This window comes from Pelodiscus sinensis, chromosome 3 (genome assembly GCF_052426305.1).
Source record: "Pelodiscus sinensis isolate ZL-2025 chromosome 3, ASM5242630v1, whole genome shotgun sequence".
In the NCBI taxonomy this organism is placed as follows: domain Eukaryota; kingdom Metazoa; phylum Chordata; order Testudines; family Trionychidae; genus Pelodiscus; species Pelodiscus sinensis.
This window is the reverse complement of record NC_143054.1, coordinates 162,735,472-162,759,312: the sequence shown is the minus strand read 5'-3', so window position 1 is coordinate 162,759,312 and position 23,841 is coordinate 162,735,472. Positions and strand designations below refer to the sequence as shown.

Genomic DNA, 23,841 nt, shown 5'->3' with positions numbered 1-23,841 from the left:
AGCGAAAGGCCCCTGTGGTGTCTTCTGAACCTCCCATATTTCAGATTAGTAACTCTGACTTTGTTCTGAAGGAAACCGGGGGGCTTCTGTTATGGATGCTCTTCAGAAAGAAAAGATTTGGAGTAATGGAAATATTAAAGTGTGGGATTTTGGTTATAATGATCCATGTGTAGATTAAGAATAGTGCCCAGCTTGCCTTTATACATCTTTAAAACAGTTTGATGGGTACCTCCTCAACTAGTGATCTGTGGGGAAGGAGGAGAGATTTTGGCTACGCCTATTTTAGTTAATGATCTTGCACAAGCTGTTGCACGTTTTCCTCCTACATCTGTTCTACTGAAAATAATAGGTCTATGACAAATTATGGGTGTGCCTGGACCATGTTATTAAAGAGATAAATAAAAGAGCCACTGTGCTCTTTTAAAATAATTCCATAAGATCTTCTAGGACAGTGTCCACAAACTTACATGTTCCTTGTAGCTGCCATTTTCACTTCTACTGCTACCAAGTGAGAGAGCCAGTTTTAAACCTTTAAGAAGTCTGAATTGTAAATGCTTTTAGAAGTATTTTATTTGCTTATCTTAAGAATTGCATTATGGGTCCTTATGCCCTACCAATTGTTAGTGTGTGTACTGAGACTGCACTGTCCATTAGGAACTAGACTAAGAGCATCAATGTTTATTCATGCATAGAACGTGTATCTTTTAAGACCTGCCAACACATGTACAACCACGTGTTTGAAAGTAGTTCATGATCCTCACATTTGTATTTTGGGGCAGGGGCAGGGACAGTCATCAATCATGTTTTTACAGTGAGTCCCAACCTAGTATCCTTTAGTTGCTATCATAATGTAAATGCTAAATAATAATCCAACCTTGTTTACAACAAACATAGCTAAACTGTTCATGGAGCAGCTGTTTTCACATACAGCCATGGCAGTTTTGTTTGTGTGTGCGGTTACCAAGCTAACAGTCTTTGCATCACTGTATTCTAGGAAAATCTAGGTAGCTTTTTCATACTGCCTTGAAATAAAGTTCCCAGTATGCAGCTTATGGACAGTATACTGTGTGGGATGCCCTGTCACATAATGGAGAGACAGGAGGACCAGTAAACTGGGCTAGGGATGTTAAGTAGCAGTTAATAAACTAATTGATTAGTGGATAAGGTGGTTAGCTCCGGGGGATGGTGCAGACTGCTGTGGCTCTGCTTTTTAAATGTAGTAAGAGCTGCCAGGCACTTACTGCATTTAAAAGGCAGAGCTGCAACAGGGGACCCAATGTGAGCCGGGATTGAGCAGTCCCGGCTTGTGTCGGACCCTGGCCCACTGCAGTCCTGCTTTTTAAAAAGCATTTAAAATTATTTAAAAGCATTCTTTCTTAAGAGCATTTAAAAAGCAGAGCAGCAGTAGTCTGGGACCCAGTGCAAGCTAGGACTGCTCAGTCCCAGCTCATTTTGGGTCCCTCACTACACCTCTGCCTCCCCCCCAGAGATAGTGCTGGCAATGGTTTTCAGTTGTTGCCAACCTACCAAATTTGATATGGTTAGCCAGGACATGGTCTATGCTACAATTTCTGGCAAGGTTTTTACTAGATTGTGATATGCTAGGCTCTAAACATGGTGTATGGGTCTTACCACACCAGATGCCTAGTATTTGGTAGTACAGATGTTCCCCGACTTACAAACAGGTTACGTTCCGAATAGCTGGTTGTAACTCGATTTGTTCGTAAGTCGGAAATACCCCATGCGAAGCACTCGAAGCGTAACCAAGCACTAACGACATAGTAATCAACAACGAAAAATAGAAACACACAAAAAAAAACAGCACTACTGCAGCAACAGCAAACTTTATTTAACAAATATGAACATGAAATACAAAACACAATGCAGTAATTTAAATACAGTAATGTGAATTGAATTAATTGGATGAGGAATCGGAGGAGTAAAAAACTACAGTAAGAACATCATCAACGTCATCAACAGATTCTATTTCAGCAGTTCCTTTGCTTGTAGAAGGCATTGGTTCAGTATGGGAGGCAGCACTGCTGAGGGCTTTCTTTAAAAAAATATCCATTTTGGACTGGACAATTTGTTTTTTCTTCTCATTATACATTTCCTTATAGCAAGCCAGGGCGTCTTGAATTAAACGATCCACCTTTGAGAATCTCGCAACATTAGGGGCCATTTTTTCAAACATTTGCATTCCTTCATTTGCTGAAAGCTGCAGCCATTTCTTTCATCACAAAGTTTTTGGGGGCTGCTTCTTCTTCTTCTTGGGCTGTTTGTCTCTCTTCCTCTGCTACCCTCTCCACCTCAAGCTGCATTAAATCTTCATTGCTCATCTCCTCCTCAACAGCCTCATCCAGTTTGTGTACGTCTTCATTATCCATTTCCAGATCCACTTCTTTCGCCAGCTGTACAATGTTATTAGAGATGTCTTCCAGTTCCTTTTCTTTCTCAAACCCTTTGAAACAGTTCACAAATCTTTTTAGGATTTTCTTCCGTATGCCATTCATACATTGTGGAGTGACTTCTTCCCAACCTGCAGCAATGTTTCTTATCCAATGCAGAATGTTGTAGTCTTTCCAAAATTCACGTAATGTTTTGCCGTTTTCGCATTCTGTGGCAGCTACTGCCTTTGCAAATGTGTTGCGAAGATAATATGCTTTGAAAGCAGCTATGGCCGCCTGGTCCATGGGCTGGAGAATAGATGTGGTGTTGGGAGGCAGAAACACCACTTTCACGTCGGAATGTAAGTCATTTAGATATTGAGGGTGACCTGGAGCATTATCCAATATAAGCAAAATTTGGAAAGGAATTCCTTTCTCCAGAAAATATGACTTGACTTCAGGGTTGAATCAGTTCATGAACCAATCTTCAAAAAGTGCAAGCGTCATCCAGGCTTTCTTATTAGCGCGATAATGGACTGGTAAAATAGCTTTGCTGATATTCTTGAAGGCTCTAGAATTTTCAGAGCGATAAATCAGAAGGGGTTTCAATTTATACCCAGAAACATTGCCCCCTAACAAGACTGTTAGACGATCTTTGAAAGCCTTATAACCAGGCATAGTTTTTGCTTTTTCATGTATGCAGGTACGTTCGGGCATTTTCTTCCAAAAGAGACCTGTCTCATCAACATTAAAGATCTGTTCTGGAAAATAATTTCCTTCTTTTATCAGCGTATCCAATTCATCTATGAGAGGTTCTGCTGCTTTTGAATCAGCACTGGCTGCCTCCCCACTTAATTTCACATTATGAAGGTTTGCACGCATCTTGAAACGGTTGAACCAACCGTGACTGGCAGTGAAAGTTTGGTCATAGTCATACCCCTTCTTTTTCTTTGTCTTCAAAAAGACTACAAGCTTTAGCTTGTATCGTCGTGAGACTTAATGGCATGCGTTTTTCAATTTGGTCTTCCATCCAAAGCACTAAGAGTTTTTCCATTTCCAGGATGGGACCTGCTCTTTGCTTTGTTAGAATTTTTGATTTCATAGCAGACCCTTTCACTGCTTCACGAATGCGATCGCTATCCTTTATAATGGTGCTGATAGTGGATTTTGATAGCCATAACTTATGTGACATGAAGGACACTGTTTGACCCCCTTCGTATTGTCTCATTATCGCTATTTTCTGTTCCAAATCAATAGTTTTTCTCTTTCTTTTCTCACCACCCTTATCACTAGCCCTTTTTCTTTTACTTGACATGATGGCCACAAGCAAACACTGAAAACACTGGTAGAGATGTAGCCGTGTTAGTCTGGGGTAGCTGAAGCAAAATGCAGGACAATGTAGCACTTTAAAGACTAACAAGATGGTTTATTAGATGATGAGCTTTCGTGGGCCAGACCCACTTCCTCAGATCAAATAATGGAAGAAAACAGTCACAACCATATATACCAAAGGATACAATTTAAAAAAAATGAACACACATGAAAAGGACAAATCACATTACAGAACAGAAGGGGGATGTGGGGGGGGGGGGGGGGGAGGAAGGAAGGTGAATGCCAGTGAGTTAATGATATTAGAGGTGGGGAAGGGGAAATGTCTGTGAGTTAATAGTATTAGAGGTGATAATTGGGGAAGCTATCTTTGTAATTTGTAAGATAGTTGGGGTCTTTATTAAGTCCGGTGCGGAGGGTGTCGAATTTTAGCATGAATGCCAGTTCAGAGGATTCCCTTTCAAGTGCAGATTTGAATGTCTTCTGAAGTAGGATGCAGGTTAGCAGGTCATTAAGACTGTGTCCTTTCTGGTTGAAATGACAAGAAACTGTTTTCTCTTTGTGATCTTGTCTGATATCTGTTTTGTGGGCATTAATCCTTTGGCGAAGTGTCTGAGATGTTTGTCCAATGTACATAGCAGACGGACACTTTCGGCACATGATAGCATAGATTATATTTCTGGATGCGCAGGAATATGTGTTCTTGATCTTATAACTCACTTGGTTAGGTCCAATAATGGTATCAGCAGAATGAATATGTGGACAAAGCTGGCAACGGGGTTTGTTGCAAGGGAAGGTACCAGGGTTGGTATTAGTGTGGTATGTCCTGTGGTGGCTGGTAAGAATCATCTTGAGGTTAGGTGGTTGTCTATAGGAGACTATGGGTCTGTCTCCCAGAGCCTCTTTGAGTATGGTATCCTGTTCCAATATAGGCTGTAGTTTATTGATAATGTGTTGGACAGGTTTAAGTTGGGGGTTGTAGGTGATGACAAGTGGTGTTCTATTGTTGGTTTTCTTGGGTCTGTCTTGAAGTAGATGGTTTCTAGGTATTCGTCTGGCTCTTTCAATTTGCTTTTTTATTTCTCTGGGTGGGTTGTTGAGGTTTATAAATGCTTGGTAGAGATCCTGAAGCTTCTGGTCTCTGTCAGTGGGATTAGAGCAGATGCGGTTGTATCGAAGGGCTTGGCTATAGACGATGGATCGTGTTCTGGATGGGAGCTGGAAGCATGTAGGTAACTGTATGAGTCAGTGGGTTTTCTGTAGAGAGTGGTGTCTAATTTTCCATTGTTGATTTGTACGGTGGTGTCCAGGAAGTGGATCTCTCGTGTAGAATGGTCCAGGCTGAGGTTGATGGTGGGGTGTAGGTTGTTGAAATCTCTGTGGAATATCTCCAGTGTTTCTTGGCCATGCGTCCAGATCATAAAGATGTCATCGATGTACCGTAGGTAGAGGAGGGGTGAAAGGGGACGGGAGTTGAGGAAACGTTGTTCTAGGTCAGCCATAAAGATGTTAGCATACTGTGGGGCCGTGCGTGTACCCATGGCTGTGCCGCTGATCTGGAGGTATAAGTTGTTCTCAAACTGGAAATAATTGTGGGTGAGAACAAAGTTACATAGGTCTGCTATCAGGTTGGCAGTAGTGTCCTCTGGGATAGTGTTTCTAATTGCTTGTAATCCGTCTTCATGTGGGCTGTTGGTATATAGACCAAGTGAGTTATAAGATCAAGAACACATATTCCTGCGCATCCAGAAATATAATCTATGCTATCATGTGCCGAAAGTGTCCGTCTGCTATGTACATTGGACAAACATCTCAGACACTTCGCCAAAGGATTAATGCCCACAAAACAGATATCAGACAAGATCACAAAGAGAAAACAGTTTCTTGTCATTTCAACCAGAAAGGACACAGTCTTAATGACCTGCTAACCTGCATCCTACTTCAGAAGATATTCAAATCTGCACTTGAAAGGGAATCCTCTGAACTGGCATTCATGCTAAAATTCGACACCCTCCGCACCGGACTTAATAAAGACCCCAACTATCTTACACATTACAAGGATAGCTTCCCCAATTATCACCTCTAATACTATTAACTCACAGACATTTCCCCTTCCCCACCTCTAATATCATTAACTCACTGGCATTCACCTTCCTTCCCCCCCCCCCCCACATCCCCCTTCTGTTCTGTAATGTGATTTGTCATTTTCATGTGTGTTCATTTTTTTTAAATTGTATCCTTTGGTATATATGGTTGTGACTGTTTTCTTCCATTATTTGATCTGAGGAAGTGGGTCTGGCCCACGAAAGCTCATCATCTAATAAACCATCTTGTTAGTCTTTAAAGTGCTACATTGTCCTGCATTTTGCTACTGAAAACACTGTGAGTGTTTTCAGTGTTTGCTTGTAAACATGTAAACACGCTGCCTGACCGCAGACATGCAAACACAACATGCTGCTGCATGGTTGGCCGTAAGTGCAGATGGTCGTAAGTCGAGGTGATCGTAAGTTGGGGAATGGCTATAACTAGCACAGCTAACAATGCTTCATTCTCAGTGGCCTAAGTTGCCACATACTTGTAGCTCAGGTTACGGATGTAAGTGACTATAGTCGAGTAGTCACTCGACTTTTAAGTCACTTTTCAGCCAGTTCCCCCCAGCACTAGCTTCTGCTCCCTCCCCTTTGCTTCCTCTTATACAGACGCAACAAGGGGTTGGGAAGCAAGTAGTTGTGTAGTGATTTGTTTACCTGATAGCCTAGGCTTATCGTGTAGTCAACTACTCGACTAGTCACTTACATCCCTAAACTGGGCTACAACTATGTGGCATCTTAGGCCATTGAGAATGAAGCATTGTTAGCTGCTTAGTTTGTGTGTCAATGATATAGAAACTTTCAGAAATCCTTTAGTCTGTTTTCTCAGTTCTTCATAATATGCATTCTAAATTGCTATATTTTTTCTCAGTCAGATGCCTATTTTATTATTTATACATCTATATGTAATGTTACTGCTTGTCTTTAGAGGATGTATAATACACTGCCAGGGTGCAATATGTCTTTTAAAAATAATAATACAAAAGCTAAGATGCTGTTAAGGTTTAGGAGGAGGGAAAGTGCAGAAAGTAGTTAACTTTTCCTTTTTACTAAAATGCTGGCCCCATGGATTTGTTTTCTCGAAGTTAATTTTTATTGTTAAAACCAACTTCCAAGATTAAGAACTTTCAGTATAAATAGGCTTTCACATTTCAAATATTCTGAAATTGAAATGTTGCTGAAACTTGGTCTATAATAATGCATTTGGAACTGCGGTAACAGTCTTAAGAACAAATAGGCTTGGTTTTGTTTTTTATATTTTAAAAGATTGCTTATAATTTACCTTCCATGTCTTCCTGAAGTGGTGCATGTTCCCCAAAAGGGACTGAATGAGATGGAAAGGAAGGGAGAGAATAAAAAAAGGAAAATTAAAAAATACACTCTTTAGAAAGGCCAGTGCTGAAATCAGATATATAAATGACTTGGTAATACAATGGAAGAAAAACAATACAAATACAAAGAAAAATAACAACCCACAATAAAAGCATGACACCGAGCAGAGATTTTTGACATGCTAGATATTAAGAATTCAGGTAACTCCATCGGATCTCTCAGTGGGACATGTACACTATTTTGTACTTTTGAGAGGCTTAGGGATGAAATCCTAGCCATGTTGAACTCTGTTACAAAACTCCCATTGACTTGAATGGGGCTGGGATTTTATTTGTGGCTCTGATTTGGAGCTTTGTAGTAGATGTTCTAATGATGTTCCTGCAGTGAAAGACTTGTGGAAAGTCCTATGACTTCAGCAAGGCTCCATGTGAGCAGTCTGTGCTTGCCTGGATTGTGCTGCTGGATTTAAGGTATTGAAACAGGATTATAATTTTTTAGGTCTGATACTAGGAGGCCTTGTAGGGGCTCCACAAGGAATTAATTATAAGTGAAGTTTTTTCTCTGAATAAATCTTGAGGAATTCTTTTTTATAATTTTTTTCAAATACTTTGCAAGGAAAATGAAGCAGTTGAAAAAGCAGATCTAACTCTGAGGAAAGATTTATTCCCTTGGACACTTTAAAACTAATTTTATGTTGGTATTACTGTCCAGAATTCTCAGACCTGGTGCCTAGACTTATACTTTTAAATCTCTGTTTCGATACATATGCTTTTTCGGAAACATTCAGCATCTACAAGTGCTTTTAAAGTCAATAGAAACTGTAGGGACTCATCACCTTTGACAATAAAGTTCCCTTATAATTAGTAACCTACCAAATTCATGTCCATGAAAAATTAAATCTGGTCTCTTCCTCATGAAATCTGGTCTTTTGTGTGCTTTTATCCTGTACTATCCAGATTCCATGGGGGAGACTAGTGTTTCTCAAATTAGGTCCCTACCCTAAAGGGAATTTCAGGAGAGTCACCAGGTTATTTTAGGGAGGTTACCGTATTGCCACCTTTACTTCTGTGCTGTCTTCAGGGCAGGAGGATGGTGGCTGTTGGCTGGGCACTCAGCTCTGAAGGCAGCACTCCACTAGTAGCAGCGCAAAAGTAAGGGCGACAATACCATATCATGCTACTCTTTAGTCTCCGTTTCTGCTTTCAGAGCTGGGCGGCCGGAGAATGGCAGCTGCTAACAGAAGGCCCCACTCTGCAGGCAGCAGCACATAAGGGTGGCATTGTCATACCACGCCATCTTTATGTCTGCACTGGTGCTTGTGGTAGCTCTGCCTTCAGAGCAAACTCCTTGCCAGCAGCCACTGCTCTCCAGCTACCCAGCTCTGAATGCAGCACTGCTGCAGCAGAAGTAAGCATAGCACAACTGCATCCTCCCTTATAATAACCTTGCAACCCTACTACAACTCCTTTTCAGGTCACGATCACTGCAATTCCAACACTGAAATTTCAGATTTAAATTGTTAAAATGATGAAGTTCATGATTCTTGGTCATGAAATTGATCAAAATAGACCGGGATTTTGTTAGGTCCCTGCTTATTAGGAGTTTAGATGCCTAATTTTGGGCAACCATGTTTGAAAATTTTGGCTGCGTGTCACTAAAAAAATTGTACAAATAGGATTTTAAGTCTTTTCATTAACTCTGCCCCTTCATTCTCCTACCTTGTTTATGCAGAATGACAAAGGACAGATTCCAGCAGATGTGGTTCCTGACCCAGTAGATATGCCATTGGAAATGGCAGATGCTGCAGCAAGTGCAAAAGAAATCAAGCAGATGCTGTTGGATGCAGTGCCTCTGTCATGTGACATCTCAAAGGCAATGCTTCCCAGCTATGATCACGTCACTGGCAAGGCCATGCTTATGTCTCTTGGCTTGAAATTAGGAGATCGTGTTGTTATTGCAGGACAAAAAGTAAGTGAGCAAATTTGAAAGCACACAAGTTTTATCTATGAACGGGGCATTTGTATTTCATTTGAAACATAGTTCTTATCTGTAAGTGTAAAATAACTTCTGGAAGGTATGAAATATGGATGGCAGTAGAGATGTGAAGTTATTTCCGTTGCTAGAAAAGAAGTGGAAAGGAAAATCCCCTCATGAGAAGCTGAAAGCTTGGGTATTAGGGAAATTTTTTCACTGTTGTGAAGAGTAGGTTTTTGTCAGGCAAAATCTGTATTTTGTACCTGCAAATGCTTTCTTAATACACCGTAATAAATGAGTCCTAGTCTTTTAGGTTTCAGAGGGGGAGCTGTGTTTGTCTGTATCTGTAAAAACAACGAGGAGTCCTGTGGCACCTTAAAGACTTACAGATTTATTTGGGCATAAGCTTTTGTGGGTAAAAAACACTTCATCAGATGCATGTCTTTAAGGTGCCACAGGACTCCTTATTGTCTTTATTGGGTATATTAATATGAATCTAAAATGCTGCCAGTGCTCACAAATACCATTTGCAGGATCTTGTGACAGAAATATATATTCTGTAGATTTATCTAGTTTGAATTTCCAGAAACTGGTAAAAGGTACTTTTAATTCTGCTAATCCTTTAGTTACTTAATTTCTTCGGTGTGATGCACCTAACATCTTCTTTGATGAAACACTAAGGAACAATGAGTACATTAGTTAAATAACCGCTGTTAAAATTTTATTTACTTTGGAAGCTATCATGCCACACTTAACTAGAAGACTGTTTGGAAAACCATTCTGTTGGGGGGAGGGGGGTTGTGTATGTGTGTGTATATATATATTCATTTTTTTCGGTAAGTAGCAAGGATTTAGAAATTATTTAAAAAGCTATAGGATTTTTTTTATAGGGATATGTGCAAACTTTGCAGAAACACCTATGTATAAAAGCAGAATTCCGCATTTAGGTATTCAGGCACCTGTGACAACAGTACTTGCATATTTGATTTTTCTAATTGTTACGATATTTAGATTTATAATTTGTCCTTTTTGATTCAAAAACTTTTTCTTGCAGAGTGGGAAGCAGCTTCCATTTTGAATTTTCATTTAAGATGTTGATGTTGGGTCAGGAAAGGTGACTCAATCATTAGTTATACAAAAGGCATGTTAACTGAAGAATGTACAAGAAACTGCTTGTTCTGACAAGATAATTAACATATGAAAGTTTTTTCACCAGAAATGATTACTCGATGAAAGCGAAGAAAATAACAGCTATCAAAAATACTTTAGTAGCAAGTTACTATAGAAGAATTTTGTACATATTTCAGTTACAAAGAATGCTAGTTTTTATTTTGCCATTGCACTACAGCACTGAACATCTGAAACTGTAACACTTTCACTGCATATGGATGAAGTTGTCTAGACTTGGAGCCTTTTAATCTGAAAAGATGCTTATTAAAGTGCTGCACCTGCAATGAGGCAGTCAGAGGCCAGATTTTTTTGGCTATAGATTGTCAGTGGTCCCCAAACTTTTTATTTAATCCTGCCCCTTTGCTCGTGTGAGGCCTGGGGCCAGGAGAGAGGGCCACAGACAAGAATAAGGGAGTTGGAGATAGGGGAGGGGCTGGCAGCAGCTGGGGCCTTGTGGGGATGGTAGTTGTTGAGTGGCACTCCCTCATCGCTGCCCCTTGAGAACTGATGTAGGCCTTAGTTATACCCCCCCGCTCCAGTGTTTCTCCATGTCTCTCTAGAGGGTCATGTCCCACAGTTTGGGGGCCTCTCAATTAAGCAATCCTGTAATAGTCAGATTTAAAGGGAACAGGTAAAATTGGTGGGGAGGAAGGAGGTTCTCTTTTTTCACTGCTTTCTGATTTATAAAGAAGGCTGGTCTGATGAACAGTTGTGTTAAATACATTTAAAGAAGGAGGTGGGGGACTTCGGTTTGCTGAATTTTTAATGTTAACTCTCTCTTCCAAGGCACCAGCGCCTTATCTTTCATTGAAATTATAATGATAAACTGGCAACACAAAAGACTGGAAGCTGAGTAATTGAAAGAGGAAGATTTTTTTATTTTTAGTGAGACTAATTAGAAGAACCAGTATTTTAAAAATGGTTTGAAATCCACCATCTAAAACTGTCGGGAGAAAAGACATCTTTGTTAAATGGTTAAATTAAGGTATATACGCTTGTATTACACATTTGCTGAGACCAGAGGAAGTCCATGGGCAAAACCCGAGAAGACCGTCTCAGCCCAGGCAGACCATCTGGCCATACACATTGGCATTCCTGCATCTGGTGCAGAGATCCTGGAGGTTAGCCTCCTCTCCCCAGACCTCAGTGAGATCCAGAATCTCCACACTATTTTGAAATAGACGTTATTCCTTGGGAAATGAGGATTTATTATTCCGGAATAAGAAGCCTGTTATTTCGAAATCATTTCGAAGTAATGGGTTTGCTGTGTAGATGCTCACCTTGTTATTTCCAAATAATGTTAATTATTTTGAAATAATGCTGAAGTGTAGATGTGCCCTCAGTGAATAAACCCCACTTAGTTAGAAGTACTTTACTGAAGTGGTGTCATTGACTAATGGTATATGTTATTTGTGACTCCTTTTTATTGTAAAAACTGCCAATAAATAGTACTGTTGTTCAATCTCAGGGAATTAGTCCTGTCTCTTACATCTTAGAACACTGACTGGCTGTTATTTTTGAAAGAAAAGGCTCTCTGCCCTCCAGGAAAGCAGAAGAATGTGAAAGTGGCTATCTGAGTCGAGATCAAGAATTTGGAGACAACTTACCTTACATAGCATCTAAAGGACATAATATTTATTTATTATGTGTTCTTTCTTCTCTTTTAGGTTGGTACATTAAGATTTTGTGGCACAACAGAATTTGCCAGCGGGCAGTGGGCTGGTGTAGAGCTGGATGATCCAGAAGGAAAGAATGACGGAAGTGTTGGAAATGTCCAGTACTTCAAGTGTGCACCAAAATGTGGTATAGCTTTATTTTCCAGATGTTTTACAGATACTTTGAAACCTTCATTTGAAAAATAAAATATTGGTTTGATTAGATAAGACGTCTTTGGGTGGATAAATACGAATTAATTGGTCCAGATTTTTCTATTTTGTAAATTCCTTTAAGTGCTCCTAACTTTGTCAGTTCTTACATGTTGCAGAAGCAGCCATTTTTGATTACTTCCTTGAAACTGTAATGTAGTATCTTTCCAGTTTTTGGAATAACCATCTTTGTTAGTTATTTGCCCCTCTCACAATCACATTGTAATTGTTTCTCTTCTATTTGACATTTTCTGTCGCAATTTGCTTCGTATTCCTCTTTAAAAGAGATTCATGTGAGCATTCATACAGATACGTCCTTCTTAAAATTCCTCTCTAGCATAACCTTCAAGGGAATGTGATACAGTCTCTTTTCTTTGTCAAATTGAGGTGTCTGTATTGCAAATTTGCTTGACATTTCATTTCCACCTGTGAGATGATAGCAGGAGCTTGTCCTGAGGGGAACGCCTGCCTCAGTTTCCAGCTCAGCCACTAGCATCCTTTGTGGGGTCAGGCAGAGCACTGAGGCACAGGATAGAGTAAGTGACTTGCCCATCCCTGAAAATAGGAATAGTATTCAGGACTGTCCCTACCAGTTCTGGTGCCCTATGCAGCCCCGCACCAGCAAACGCCCCGGCCTGTGGGAGGAGCAGGGATGTGGGGGCAGAAGCTGTTTGAGGAAGAGATTTTCCAATTTTCCCGGAACATATGTCATTTGCCGCAACGGTCTGAGAGAGCTGGAGCAGGGGAGTGAGGGATGCCTCGGGGCATCAGGTGGGAGGCAGGGGTGGCATGTGTGTGGGCCGGAGGAGCTGAGTGTGGCTGCACTGCCGCCTGAAGAGAGGCAGCCTTTGAAGGGGAAACCACCAGCCTCTCCAGCCTCCAGCTGTGTGGCTGCCCTTCTGTGCCTCCTGAGTCCTATGGCCTGGGCTTGCGCTGCCCACCACTGCTTAGAGAGTGGAGCCAGCATTGTCTGCAGCTGCTTAACATCCCATTCCTGGGCATAGCTACATTTTTGTGGCACTACTGCTCCCCTTGGATCTACTTCCTGCGTGTAGGGAGCTGTAGCCCTCTTTTTTTTTGTTTTGTTTTGTTTTCCAGGTATCTTTGCACCTCTTTCTAAAATAAGTAAGGCTTCAGATCACAAGAAGAATTTTGTCAGAAGTCCTTCCACACGATCTTCTACTTTGGTCAAGTCCAAGAAAATTGACGTAACACACATAACTTCAAAAGTGAATACTGGTACATATTTTTTCTAAAGCTAGCATTTTTGTCTGAATTTATAACTGTCTTAAAAAATGAGACCATAATCCTGCTTATTTTGATGTCAAAATCCTAGTTTGTAGGTAATTCACCCTCTTGGGGTAAGAAAGTAGTATGGCATTTATTAATTATGCCTTCTTATTAATTGAAGTTCACTAACCTTTACAGTTATTGGTGCTGAGAGGTGTTGAACATTTGTCACTCCGGTTGAAATAACTTAAACTGCAGGTGCTTACTGCTCAGGATCAGGCCCTACGGGTCAGTCACACTAAAAGATAATATAGAATGTCATTGTACTGTAGCACTGGTGTGTTGTGCCTTTTTACAACCCTCGGCAGCATAGATTGGTGGAAGGTTAGATATAGGACTAGCTACACCTTTGCCCAAGTTGTAGATTGGTGGAAGGTTAGATATAGGACTAGCTACACCTTTGCCCAAGTCTGATAAGACAATAGCTATGTCTTTTTCTAGGGCTGAGTCAGAGGGAAGCTGTAGAGTGTTTATAGGTTCTGTCCTTCAGTTAATGGTCTTTTTGGTAGTCTAATATATCAAGGGGATCTAACATTACATATTGATACACTGTTTGGGAAAGGCTCACTCCAAAGCTTTTAAAGCAGTTTCTGATTAGATGAGACTCTCTGTCTAAAATTGCTTTACTTTAACTATGTGTATTTTATTTGACTTGATCAGCAAGCTGTCAAACTATTAAAGAAAACAAATGTATATGCTAGTTTATATCCAGCTGTATATGAGTATTAAAATATTGTAAAAGGTATTAATACCAATTTTTCTTAAATAAAAACCCTTCTGGCAAAAATAATTAGAAGCTATTTTAATAACTACATTATGCATTGAGGCAGTTAATTAGTTCATGTAAGACACAAAGAACATATCTGGAGGGGATAAATATTCTTGTGTTAAAGTCAGTGGGTTGGGATTCAGAAGATGGGGTTTAATTCCTGGCTTGACTACAGACCTCCTGTGTGACCTTGGTTTTGGCAGATCTCTTACTCTTTCTGTGCCTCAGGTCCTCATCTGTAAAGTTAAGATAATATTCCTTTCTTTCTATCCTTTGCTTTTCTTGTTAATTAAGCTTCCAAGTTCATTGGTGCAGGGACTCTTCTTATATGTTTGTACAGTGTCTAGTATATATAAATAGGCCCTGATTTTGATTAAACGTAAAACCAATGCTATTAAATGTATTTTTATATTTTCTCTTCTCTCTCTTAGTTCTGCCCAGTTGGACCTTTAATAATAAGGCAGCATGTCTTTATAGGTGAAAGAGTATAAATATATTCTACACAAAATTATTAAAATCCTCTAAAACATTCCTTTAACTATAAAATAGACTGCATGATGAGATGGTAGAATAAAATGTTTTTGGCAATGATCTGGGATGACTTGCAAAAGTCAGTTGATTCTCACTGTCATGTTCATGTGGTAGACTTGTGCTGCTCTGTGACCATTGAAAATAATTGAACATCTACAGTTTTCTGTACCCCAACGTGGTACTTTAAACTTACTGAAGTTCTCTGTTTGACATTTGCTAGCAAGAGGGTGATTATATAGTATAAGTTGCATGGTTACAGATTGATCACAAAAAGCTGGTATCATATTGACATCCAGGCTGTTTAACATGATGTGAAAAAACTGACATATTGTATAAAACACTACACCTCCATAAAATAATTACATTTATTTGCAAAATAGTATCATGGATGGTCTACCTTTACTCTCTTTCTATAAACTTTCTTCATATGGGCTGTTTGGTCCACTCATCGTATTGTGAGCCAGAATACAGCTATTGGTTAAAACAGAATTACCATTTATTTTCAAAAGATCCTGACTGAAATGGAAAAGGACTGTTTTCCTCTGAGGTAATGCATTTATGATAAGTTTGCCATGAACCCATTTTTTTGATACAGCTGTGCCTACCTGTCTTTATAAATCCCAGAATTTGATATTTGCTTTACGATAAATCGGAATGCATTGTGCACACAGTAGTACTTACTAATGTATGCAGTAAGCTGCCCCGTAAGATATTCTTATTCCAAAAGGACCTTTTATATTAATGTGTCTACTGTATTCACTTTTTAGAGTCAGAGGAAAAAATAATAATTAGTAAATTTTCTATTACCATTGTAGATAGACTGCAGAGTTTTATCAACATTTACCTTTAATACTGTGTATAGATATTTTAAAATTTACTTTTTGTACTTTTAACATTTATATTTGTGGCAAAAATATTTGCTGTTCAAATAGTCCATTATATTTCATCTATAATGGTTACATGATCACAGTAAGTACTGGGGACTAGTCAAGGATATTCCCCTTATAAAACATATTTCCCTCCATAAACTCTTTTTTTTTTACATGTTTGACTTTCTTAAAGCTGAAATATAAAACACCTTAAAATAGAATACAGTCATAAATAAATATCAATCAGCTCAGCTAAGCCAATAAATATCAAATTCAGCCTTGCCCCCATGACTAGTGTTTTATGGGGTTGAAACTGAGACTGGTAGGGATTTACATTAGGGACGTAAAGGGTTAACTGGTTACCTGGTAAGCATCACCCTTACTGGGTAAGCAGTTAACTGGCAGCAGGCCAGGCCTGGCCTGGCCAGGCCCGAGCAACTCCCACCTATGGTCACACAGACAACAATTATCAGTCAGGATTAGGACATAGAAGTCCTAATTTTCCCAGTACAAGTTGAACCTCTTTAGTCTGGCACCATTGGGACCTGACCAGTTTAAAACCAGAGAATTTTCTGAACCATGGGAGATCAATATTGTCTAGCAGCACTACCAACACTTCCAGTGTGCACTGGGTTCTTAGAAGATGGTTAGGATTAAATAAGAGCTAAATAACAGCAAGGAACACTAGGGATGTTAAATATTGGTTAATTAAATAGTTGATTAACCTCATGAATTCTTATCGGTTGGTCGACAGATCTATAGTCCCCAGGCAGCCACTGTTGGGGTGGGGAGAGGTCTGAGCTCCCATACTGGGCATGAGCCGGAACTGAGCCGGGCTGCCTGCCCACCTGGCTCCTAATACACTTTAAATGCAGAGTTGCAATGGGGGTAGATCCAGGACCCAGTGCAAGCTGGGACTGAGCTGGGCTACCGGCCAGCCTGCTAAAAAGTTTACTGGCAAAGCGTGGGGGAAATGCGTGTAGTCGATAGCAGGGGTTCCCAAACTTTTTGACACGGGGACCAGTAAATCCATTCATGAGCTTTTGGAGGACAAAACATTCATTTGTATATTCATTAAGCAAATGATGAATATTCAAAGAAGTTGTTTCTGGGCCTCCCAAAGCCCCCAATGCCAGCTTTAGTAAAGCTTTTGATATGGTCTCCCACAATATTCTTGCCAGCAAGTTAAGGAATATGGATTGGATAAATGGCCTGTAAGATAGACAGAAAGCTGGTTAGACCAGGGTTTCCCAAACTTTTTACTTTAGTTGGAACTTGTTTTTTTTTTCAGTACTGTTTTTTGCAGCCCAAAAATATAAACGCATATTAAAAAAAGAATGAAAAATGAATAAATGTTCACTGTTTCATCCGGCTGCATCCGCCACCCAGCCCGGGCTAGGGCTTGGGGGACCCGGCGCCGCACAGGCACTCTGGGAGGTGGGAGCAGGAGCAAACTGGGGCTAGAATATCTGGCTAGGAGGGAGGGTGCAAGGTGGGGTAGGGTTGCCAGGTGTCCAGTTTTGTACTAGACAATCCGGTATTTGAGGCTTCTATCCGGGAAACAAATTGAGAAAATACCGGACATATAAAATGTCTGGTATTTTCTCATTAGGTAAGTTTTATTATTATTAGGTGTATCAATTTGTAGTTGCGAACTGCCTGGCTGGTAGATGTGCTCAGGCTGCGTGAGTGTGTCTACCAGCCAGGCAGTTTGCACTACGTGTCAGCCGACGGTCAGGGCAGTGAGTGGTGTGTGTGTGTGCTATACACCCGAGACTTCAACTGCTGAGACCGGGGTCCCTTGCAGCGGGCAACCTGGAGGAGGTTGACGAGCGCCCCAATAAGTTTGCAGGGAGAGCTTATTACACTTCAGATTTTAGCTGCTAGAATCTGTGATTCCTTCGTAGCGGGCAGCCTGGGGGAGGCTGAGAAGTGCCCCAACGGATCTGCTACCTGGGAGTGACACAAATCCAAATGCCCAAGCTCTCCCTATATCTGTCCCTTAAGACCGGCTGAAGTTCTTTTAAATTGTGCCTGGTTCTGTTACAGCAACTGAAGGAGTCAGGTTAAAGCTTAAACAGTTACAGGTTTATTGAGGAAGCTTATAAATCATATGGTTGCAATGGCTATTGTTCTATTTCTTAACTGCTAGCAAAATATAGATCTTAAAAATGGTTACAAAGAAGATAAAGACAGGAAAAATAGAAATAATAGTACCAAGTAACAGCTTAACCTTTAAAGAGCTCTAAGTCTGTGTACACTTAAGACAGAGGACCACATCCAGGTACAATTTTTACCCCCTTCTGTGCCTCTCGACTCCAGCGTGTCAGGCCAGGGCCGGTCCCTCAATTCCTAGGAAAGACGAAAATACGAGGTGGACGTCCCCATAGAACCTCGGGAGGTCAAACACCTAACCCGACCAGGAGGTAGAGGGTAGATTGACACTCTAAAGTGAGTGTCCTGCTGTACCCATCTTTATACCCATGGGGTCACGTATTTCTCTTTCTTATCTGTGATGCCAAATGGTGCTGGTCTGTCTTTTGTGAGACCAGTTCTTACAAGGGAGTTGTGAACTTAATTTACACTTGTAAGAGAGATAACTAAATTGGAAGTACTGGGCATTCTTTTCTCAGTGGGAAATTCCTCTTCCAGGGACTGTGTGTTCGTATCAACATGGGTGCCAGCCGGGTACTTCTCGCAGCCTCGAGGCCAGCTTATTGCCTTAATCGTTCTCTCCTCATATTTATGTTTTCAGCTTCTCAGGATCAGATGAGCCAGCATAGACTATGCTGATTTTATTGCTCCTTCTCTGTCCTGTATGCTTCAGGAACCTCAGAGAGGCAAAATAAGATGGATGAGATGGGGGGGGGGCTGTCTGGCTACAGTGAGAGGGCGTGTGTGGGGGGTGCAAAACAGAATCCCCGGGGGCGGACTCATTTGTGCTTTGCCGGGACCGTGCGTGGGCTGGGCAGTGCCAATTTGCTCCCCCCCGCAGCCCCTCTGGCCAGCCTCACTTTCCCCAACCCCCTCCCGACCAGCCAGTTCTCCTCCACTTCCCCTCCTGGTCCTCCCTGGCCAGCCCCACTACCCCCGACCTCACGCCCCCCAGCTGTCCTGCTTCCGCAGGCCCCCCGATCTCCCCCGGCCAGACCTGCTGCTCCCGACGACCCCCCTCTCCCGGACTAGCCCTTTTCCCCCCAACCTCCTCCCAGGCAGTCAGTTCTTTCCCGCTTCTCCTCCCGACCTCCCCTGGCCAGCCTCGCTGCCTCAGTCCAGCCCTGCTTCTGGCAGCTGGTTCTTCCCCCATCCTTCTCCTGGTCTCCCCCGGCCAGTCCCCTACCCGGCCAGCCCTGCTTCCGCCGACCGGTTCCCCCCTCCCCCCATCACCCCAGCCAGCCCCGCTGCCCCTGTCCAGAGCTGCTTCCGGTGGCCGGTTCTCTCCTCCTCCTGACCTCCCCCGGCCAGCCCCGCTGCCCCCAACCCCCTCCCTCCCTGCCCTGCTTCCCGGTGTCCGGTTCCCCCCCACCCCCACTTCCTCCCGGCCAGTCCTCTCTCCTCATCTGATATCAAGAGGAGGTTGGTTTTTTTTTTTTTTTTTTTTTTTTTTAAATAAACTCTCCTGGTAACTCTAGCTATGCATCTGCCGGGAGCCCAGAACATCCGGCTGCAGACTCTGCTCAGCTCAGCCGAGGGCTTGGGGGACCTGGCGCCACACGGGCACTCCAGGAGCCTGGAACATCCCGGCAGCTATGCTGAGGCCCGGTATTTTTTTCCCCACGGCCCAGTACCAGGCCATGGCCTATAGTTTGGAAAACACTGGTGTATAGCATTAACCTATAAGTGTTTGCTTATCGGTTAATTGGTTAATCGACTATACTATTGCATTCCTATAGAACATTGAAATTCTGCACTAGTGGATAAAAACAAACTTTATGGAACTGCAGGAGACTTAGCCACGCCTGCGATAAATGGAAATCCAGCTAACTAAAATCGTGCTGGACCATGGATATTGCCAGATCAGAGTGTGCTGGACTAGAGAGGTTCAACCTGTACCATGTTTGAAATACTAGATATCGCACTCAACTGTACTGTTTACTTGTGTCTATAGTATGTATGTAGAACAGTTGAATTGCACTGATGGACTGGAGTATCATAGCTTGTCCAGTGATCTACAAACTCAGTTCTGTATCTGTTTGCACATGTGGTTTTTTTTTGTAAAATTATTGTTAATTGCCAAGATATTTGTTGATCTTGTTTTTTTTTTTGTTTTTTTTTTAATTCTAGGCTTAGCTACATTTAAAAAAGATACCAGTTCCGAATCCACCTTTTTGGCTACTGAAGAAGGAGTGAAAACTATGCCTGGTAAAGAAGGTAGATAAATTCCCCTTATTGATTCATTTGGGGCTGTACTGGATCGGGTTGAAATCCCGAGTCTGACCGGGGTCAAGAGTAAGGCCAAGCTGCTTCATTACAACAGGCAGAATAGGTAAATGGCCTGCCCAGCAGGTATCCAGACTGCAATACGCTGACTCATGTCAATTCCATCTCCTCAGACAGATCAGTCAGCTGACCCAGCTACTTCTCACTTCCCCTGGTGGGCATGCCTGGTGTGATAGCAGTTCCTCTGGGTCCTTAGGCAGTGCTTCCATTTCCTCCATGTATGGGATTGGCAGTCGTCCTGGCCAGTCCTCTGCTTCCTGGAGGTGCATTCTAGCCACCCACCTTGGGAGCTCAGGAGAAGCGTCTGGTTCCTTAAGCAGCTCTTAGCTCCAGCTTTATACTTCCGGCCCCACTGCTCCGCTTCCTGGGGACAGGGCAGGAACAATCTGGCTCTGCCCACCAGAGTGTCTGGGAAGTTCTTCCCCTTCCGGAACAGAGAGGGCACATCTACACAGCCAGGCTAAAGCCGAAATAAACTACACAACTTGAGCTATGACAATTGCGAAGCTTAAGTCAAAATAGCTTTTTTCGGCTTTTGGTGCTGTCTACACAGCAGGAAGTCTGAAGAAGAGCACTCCTCCTCCGACTTCCCTTACTCTTCGTAAAATGAGGGTTACAGGAGTCGGAATAAGAAGTCCTGCAGCTCTCCATTATGTCGAAAAAACTACTTGTAGTATGGACACGGACTACGTTATTTTAGAATAACTAATGTTATTCTGAAATATCACTGCTGTATAGACATACCCAGTGAGGCCAAGCTGCCTCACTACAGGGGCAAATTCAGATTAGGGCAAAGGAAGTATCATATGTCACTTCCTTCCCCCACCCTTCCTTCCAGGCACTCAAATATGCTGCAAAAACAGTGCTAATGTATACCTACATTCTGGTTCCAAGCAGCCCTGTACAGTCTGCTAGAAGCAGGATTAATCAGAATGGGACCAATGTGAAAAGGCTAATGCAATCCTAGGATAAATCAAGCTAGGTATTCCCAGTAGAGCTAGCAAAGTGTTATTGCCATTATACAGGGCACTGGTGAGACCTCATCTGGAATAGTGTGTGCAATTTTGATCTCCTATCTTCAAAAAAGATTAATTTCAACTGGAACAGGGATAGAAAGGATACTAGGATAATCAGAAGAACGGAGAACCTACCTTATGAGAAGAGGCAAGCTTGTTGACTTATGAGGCCTAACAAAATAAGAGCTGACGGAAATATTCTTCTCTATAAATACACCAGGACTGTGTCTACACTGCACCCCTTTTCTGGAAAAGGGATGCAGATTAGACACATTGTTATTGCAAATGAAGCGGGGATTTAAATATCCCCTGCTTCATTTGTATAAACATGGCTGCCGCTTTTTTCCGGCTTCGGGCTTTGCCGGAAAAAAGCGCCAGTCTAGACGGGGATCTTTCGGAAAATAAAGCCTTTTCTGAAAGATCCCTTATTCCTGATTTTAAGAGGAATAAGGGATCTTTCTGAAAAGGCTTTATTTTCCAAAAGATCCCCATCTAGACTGGCGCTTTTTTCCGGCAAAGCCCCGAGCCGGAAAAAAGCGGCAGCCATGTTTATACAAATGAAGGGGGGGGTATTTAAATCCCTGCTTCATTTGCAATAACGATGTGTCTAATCTGCATCCCTTTTCCAGAAAAGGGGTGCAGTGTAGACACAGCCCAGGGGTCTAAACACTAAAGTTGTTTAAGAAAAGAGCCAACACTGGCACAAGAATAAATAAATATAAACAAGCATTCAGCAAGTTTAGGCTTAAAATTAAACAGAGGTTTCTAACCAACAAAGGAGTGAAATTCTGGAATAACCTTTCCAGGGGAGCACTGGGACAAAAAAAATTAACTTTTTTCAAAGCTGAGTTTGATAAGTTTGCTATAATGGCATGTGGCCCATGACGAGTGTGGTAGTAAATATCTCCAGTTGCTGAAGATCAGACACTCAATGGGGAGAACTCTTGAGTTACTTCAGAGAATTCTCTCTCAGTCTGGTGGTAGGTCTTGTCATATGCTTAGGGTCTAATTGCCTTATTTGGAATCAAGAAGGAATTGGTTCCCCCAGTCAGATTGTCAGAGACCCTGAGGTTATTTCGTTTTGTTTTTTGCCTACTTCTACCCTGTGGCATATGGGTCATATGCTTAAACAAGAGTGCCTGGTGGATTTTCTATAATGTGAAGTTTATAAATCAAGCTTTGAGGTCTTCAGTAATTCAGCCAGAGGTTATGGCCCTAGTACTGGAGTGTGTGAGTGAGGCTGTGGCCTGTGATGTGCTGTTGACAGACTTCGTGGGGCCCTGGGCAAAGTGGGGAGGATAACTCTGGGCCTGTGAAAGAGATGGCACCTTAGACAGAAGAGGCAGGACTGGGATCTAGCCTCCCCTAGTCAGCTGTTCAGCGCCACCTGATGGATGCCGCCCAGAGCTTTGGCAGCAATTTAAAGGGCCTGGCTTTCTAATTGCTGCCATTGCCATTGTAGTGGTATCAGCAACTGGGGAAACCCAGGCTCTTTTAAATCGCTGGGCCCGGGGGCAGCTGCCACCATCAACTCTCTGGCCCCTTGTCAGTGGCCTGGGAAGAAGTCAGGCTAGATCATCATGATGGTCCCTTTAGGTCTTAGTCTGAGTCATATGGCCTGCTGCAAGGGCAGAATGTCATGGCAGATATATGTATAACCCTGGAGCTCAGCCCTCTAAGCCCGTGGTCCCCAACCCGGTGCCCGCGGGCACCATGGCGCCCGCCGGGCTCTTTACATATGTCCGCGGAGCAATCTGGGCTGGCAGGTGCCAGCCCCGGGCGCATGGCCGGTCCCGGGTGCGCCGCGCGTGCCGGTGCCGACCCTGACCCCCGCCCCCGGGGGCGCCGCGCGTGCCCTTGCCGGCTCCGGCGCCGGCCTTGGCCCTGCGGTGCTTACGGGGGGGGGCCCCGCCCCTGGGGGCCGGCCCCGGGTGCGCGGCGCTTGCCAGGGGGCGCCGGCCCCGGGCGCGTGGCTATGGGGGGGGCCCTGGGGCTATGGGGGGCCCCGCCCCCGGGCATGCGGCTGGGGGGGCCGCCCCCGGGCGGGCAAGTGTCCCCGCCCCCTGGCGCCCGGCGGGCGAACGGCCACGCCCCCTGGCGCCCGACAACCTGAAAAGCTTGGGGACCACTGCTCTAAGCCATCTGTTCTGTCTTAAGAAAACCACATTATATTGCAGATGGTCTTTAGAACAGCCTCCTTGTAGGTTTTGGTGGATCTTTTCCCTCGTGTTGCTGCTGCTGGCTGCATGTATACTGATGGGAACTATGTTCAATAAGTACCAGAATTTTGACCCTCTTATTGATTATAATTTTTTACTCAATGTTCAAACATACAATCATGTAACAGCATTTTAAAATTTACCTTCTGTAATGTAATTATTCTAAAACCTTTTAAATCTTTAAAAATATTTTCCTTCTTTAAATTGGAATACAGTCGCACCAATGATTTATAGCTTTATAATTAGCTAATGACTTCTGATGCCTCAGTTGTTGGGTGCTCAAAATTCAAAGGGGGCTGATTCTCAGAGGATAGAAGCTCAGCGCTTTATCAAAATCTAGCCCCCACTAAGATATGTTAAGTTGAATACCTATTACGTTACTGTTTGCCTTTGAAGATTTTGATCAGTATGTGCAATTATTTAAAGGAAAACAGGAACCTACCCTTTATGTGACTGAGTGTACTTTTTCTTGAATTTTTTTTTTCTTCAGAAAAAAAATGTTTCAGTTCATGAATACGTACTAGTTTGAGAAGCGTTTCAAGATGTTGATGCCTAACTTT

General features: G+C 42.6%; 1 protein-coding gene across 9 annotated transcripts in view; it reads left to right on the top strand.

Moving 5' to 3' along the window:
* CLIP4 (CAP-Gly domain containing linker protein family member 4) overlaps positions 1-23,841 on the top strand; it is a 111,577-nt gene that overhangs the window by 72,775 nt on the left and 14,961 nt on the right. For all 9 annotated transcript variants that reach the window (XM_075925360.2, XM_014569787.4, XM_025180990.3 and 6 more), the window contains 4 exons: positions 8,870-9,106; positions 11,950-12,085; positions 13,246-13,386; positions 19,891-19,977. In XM_075925360.2, coding sequence (XP_075781475.2) covers positions 8,870-9,106; positions 11,950-12,085; positions 13,246-13,386; positions 19,891-19,977 — 601 coding nt within the window. The remainder of the gene's footprint in view (positions 1-8,869; positions 9,107-11,949; positions 12,086-13,245; positions 13,387-19,890; positions 19,978-23,841) is intronic.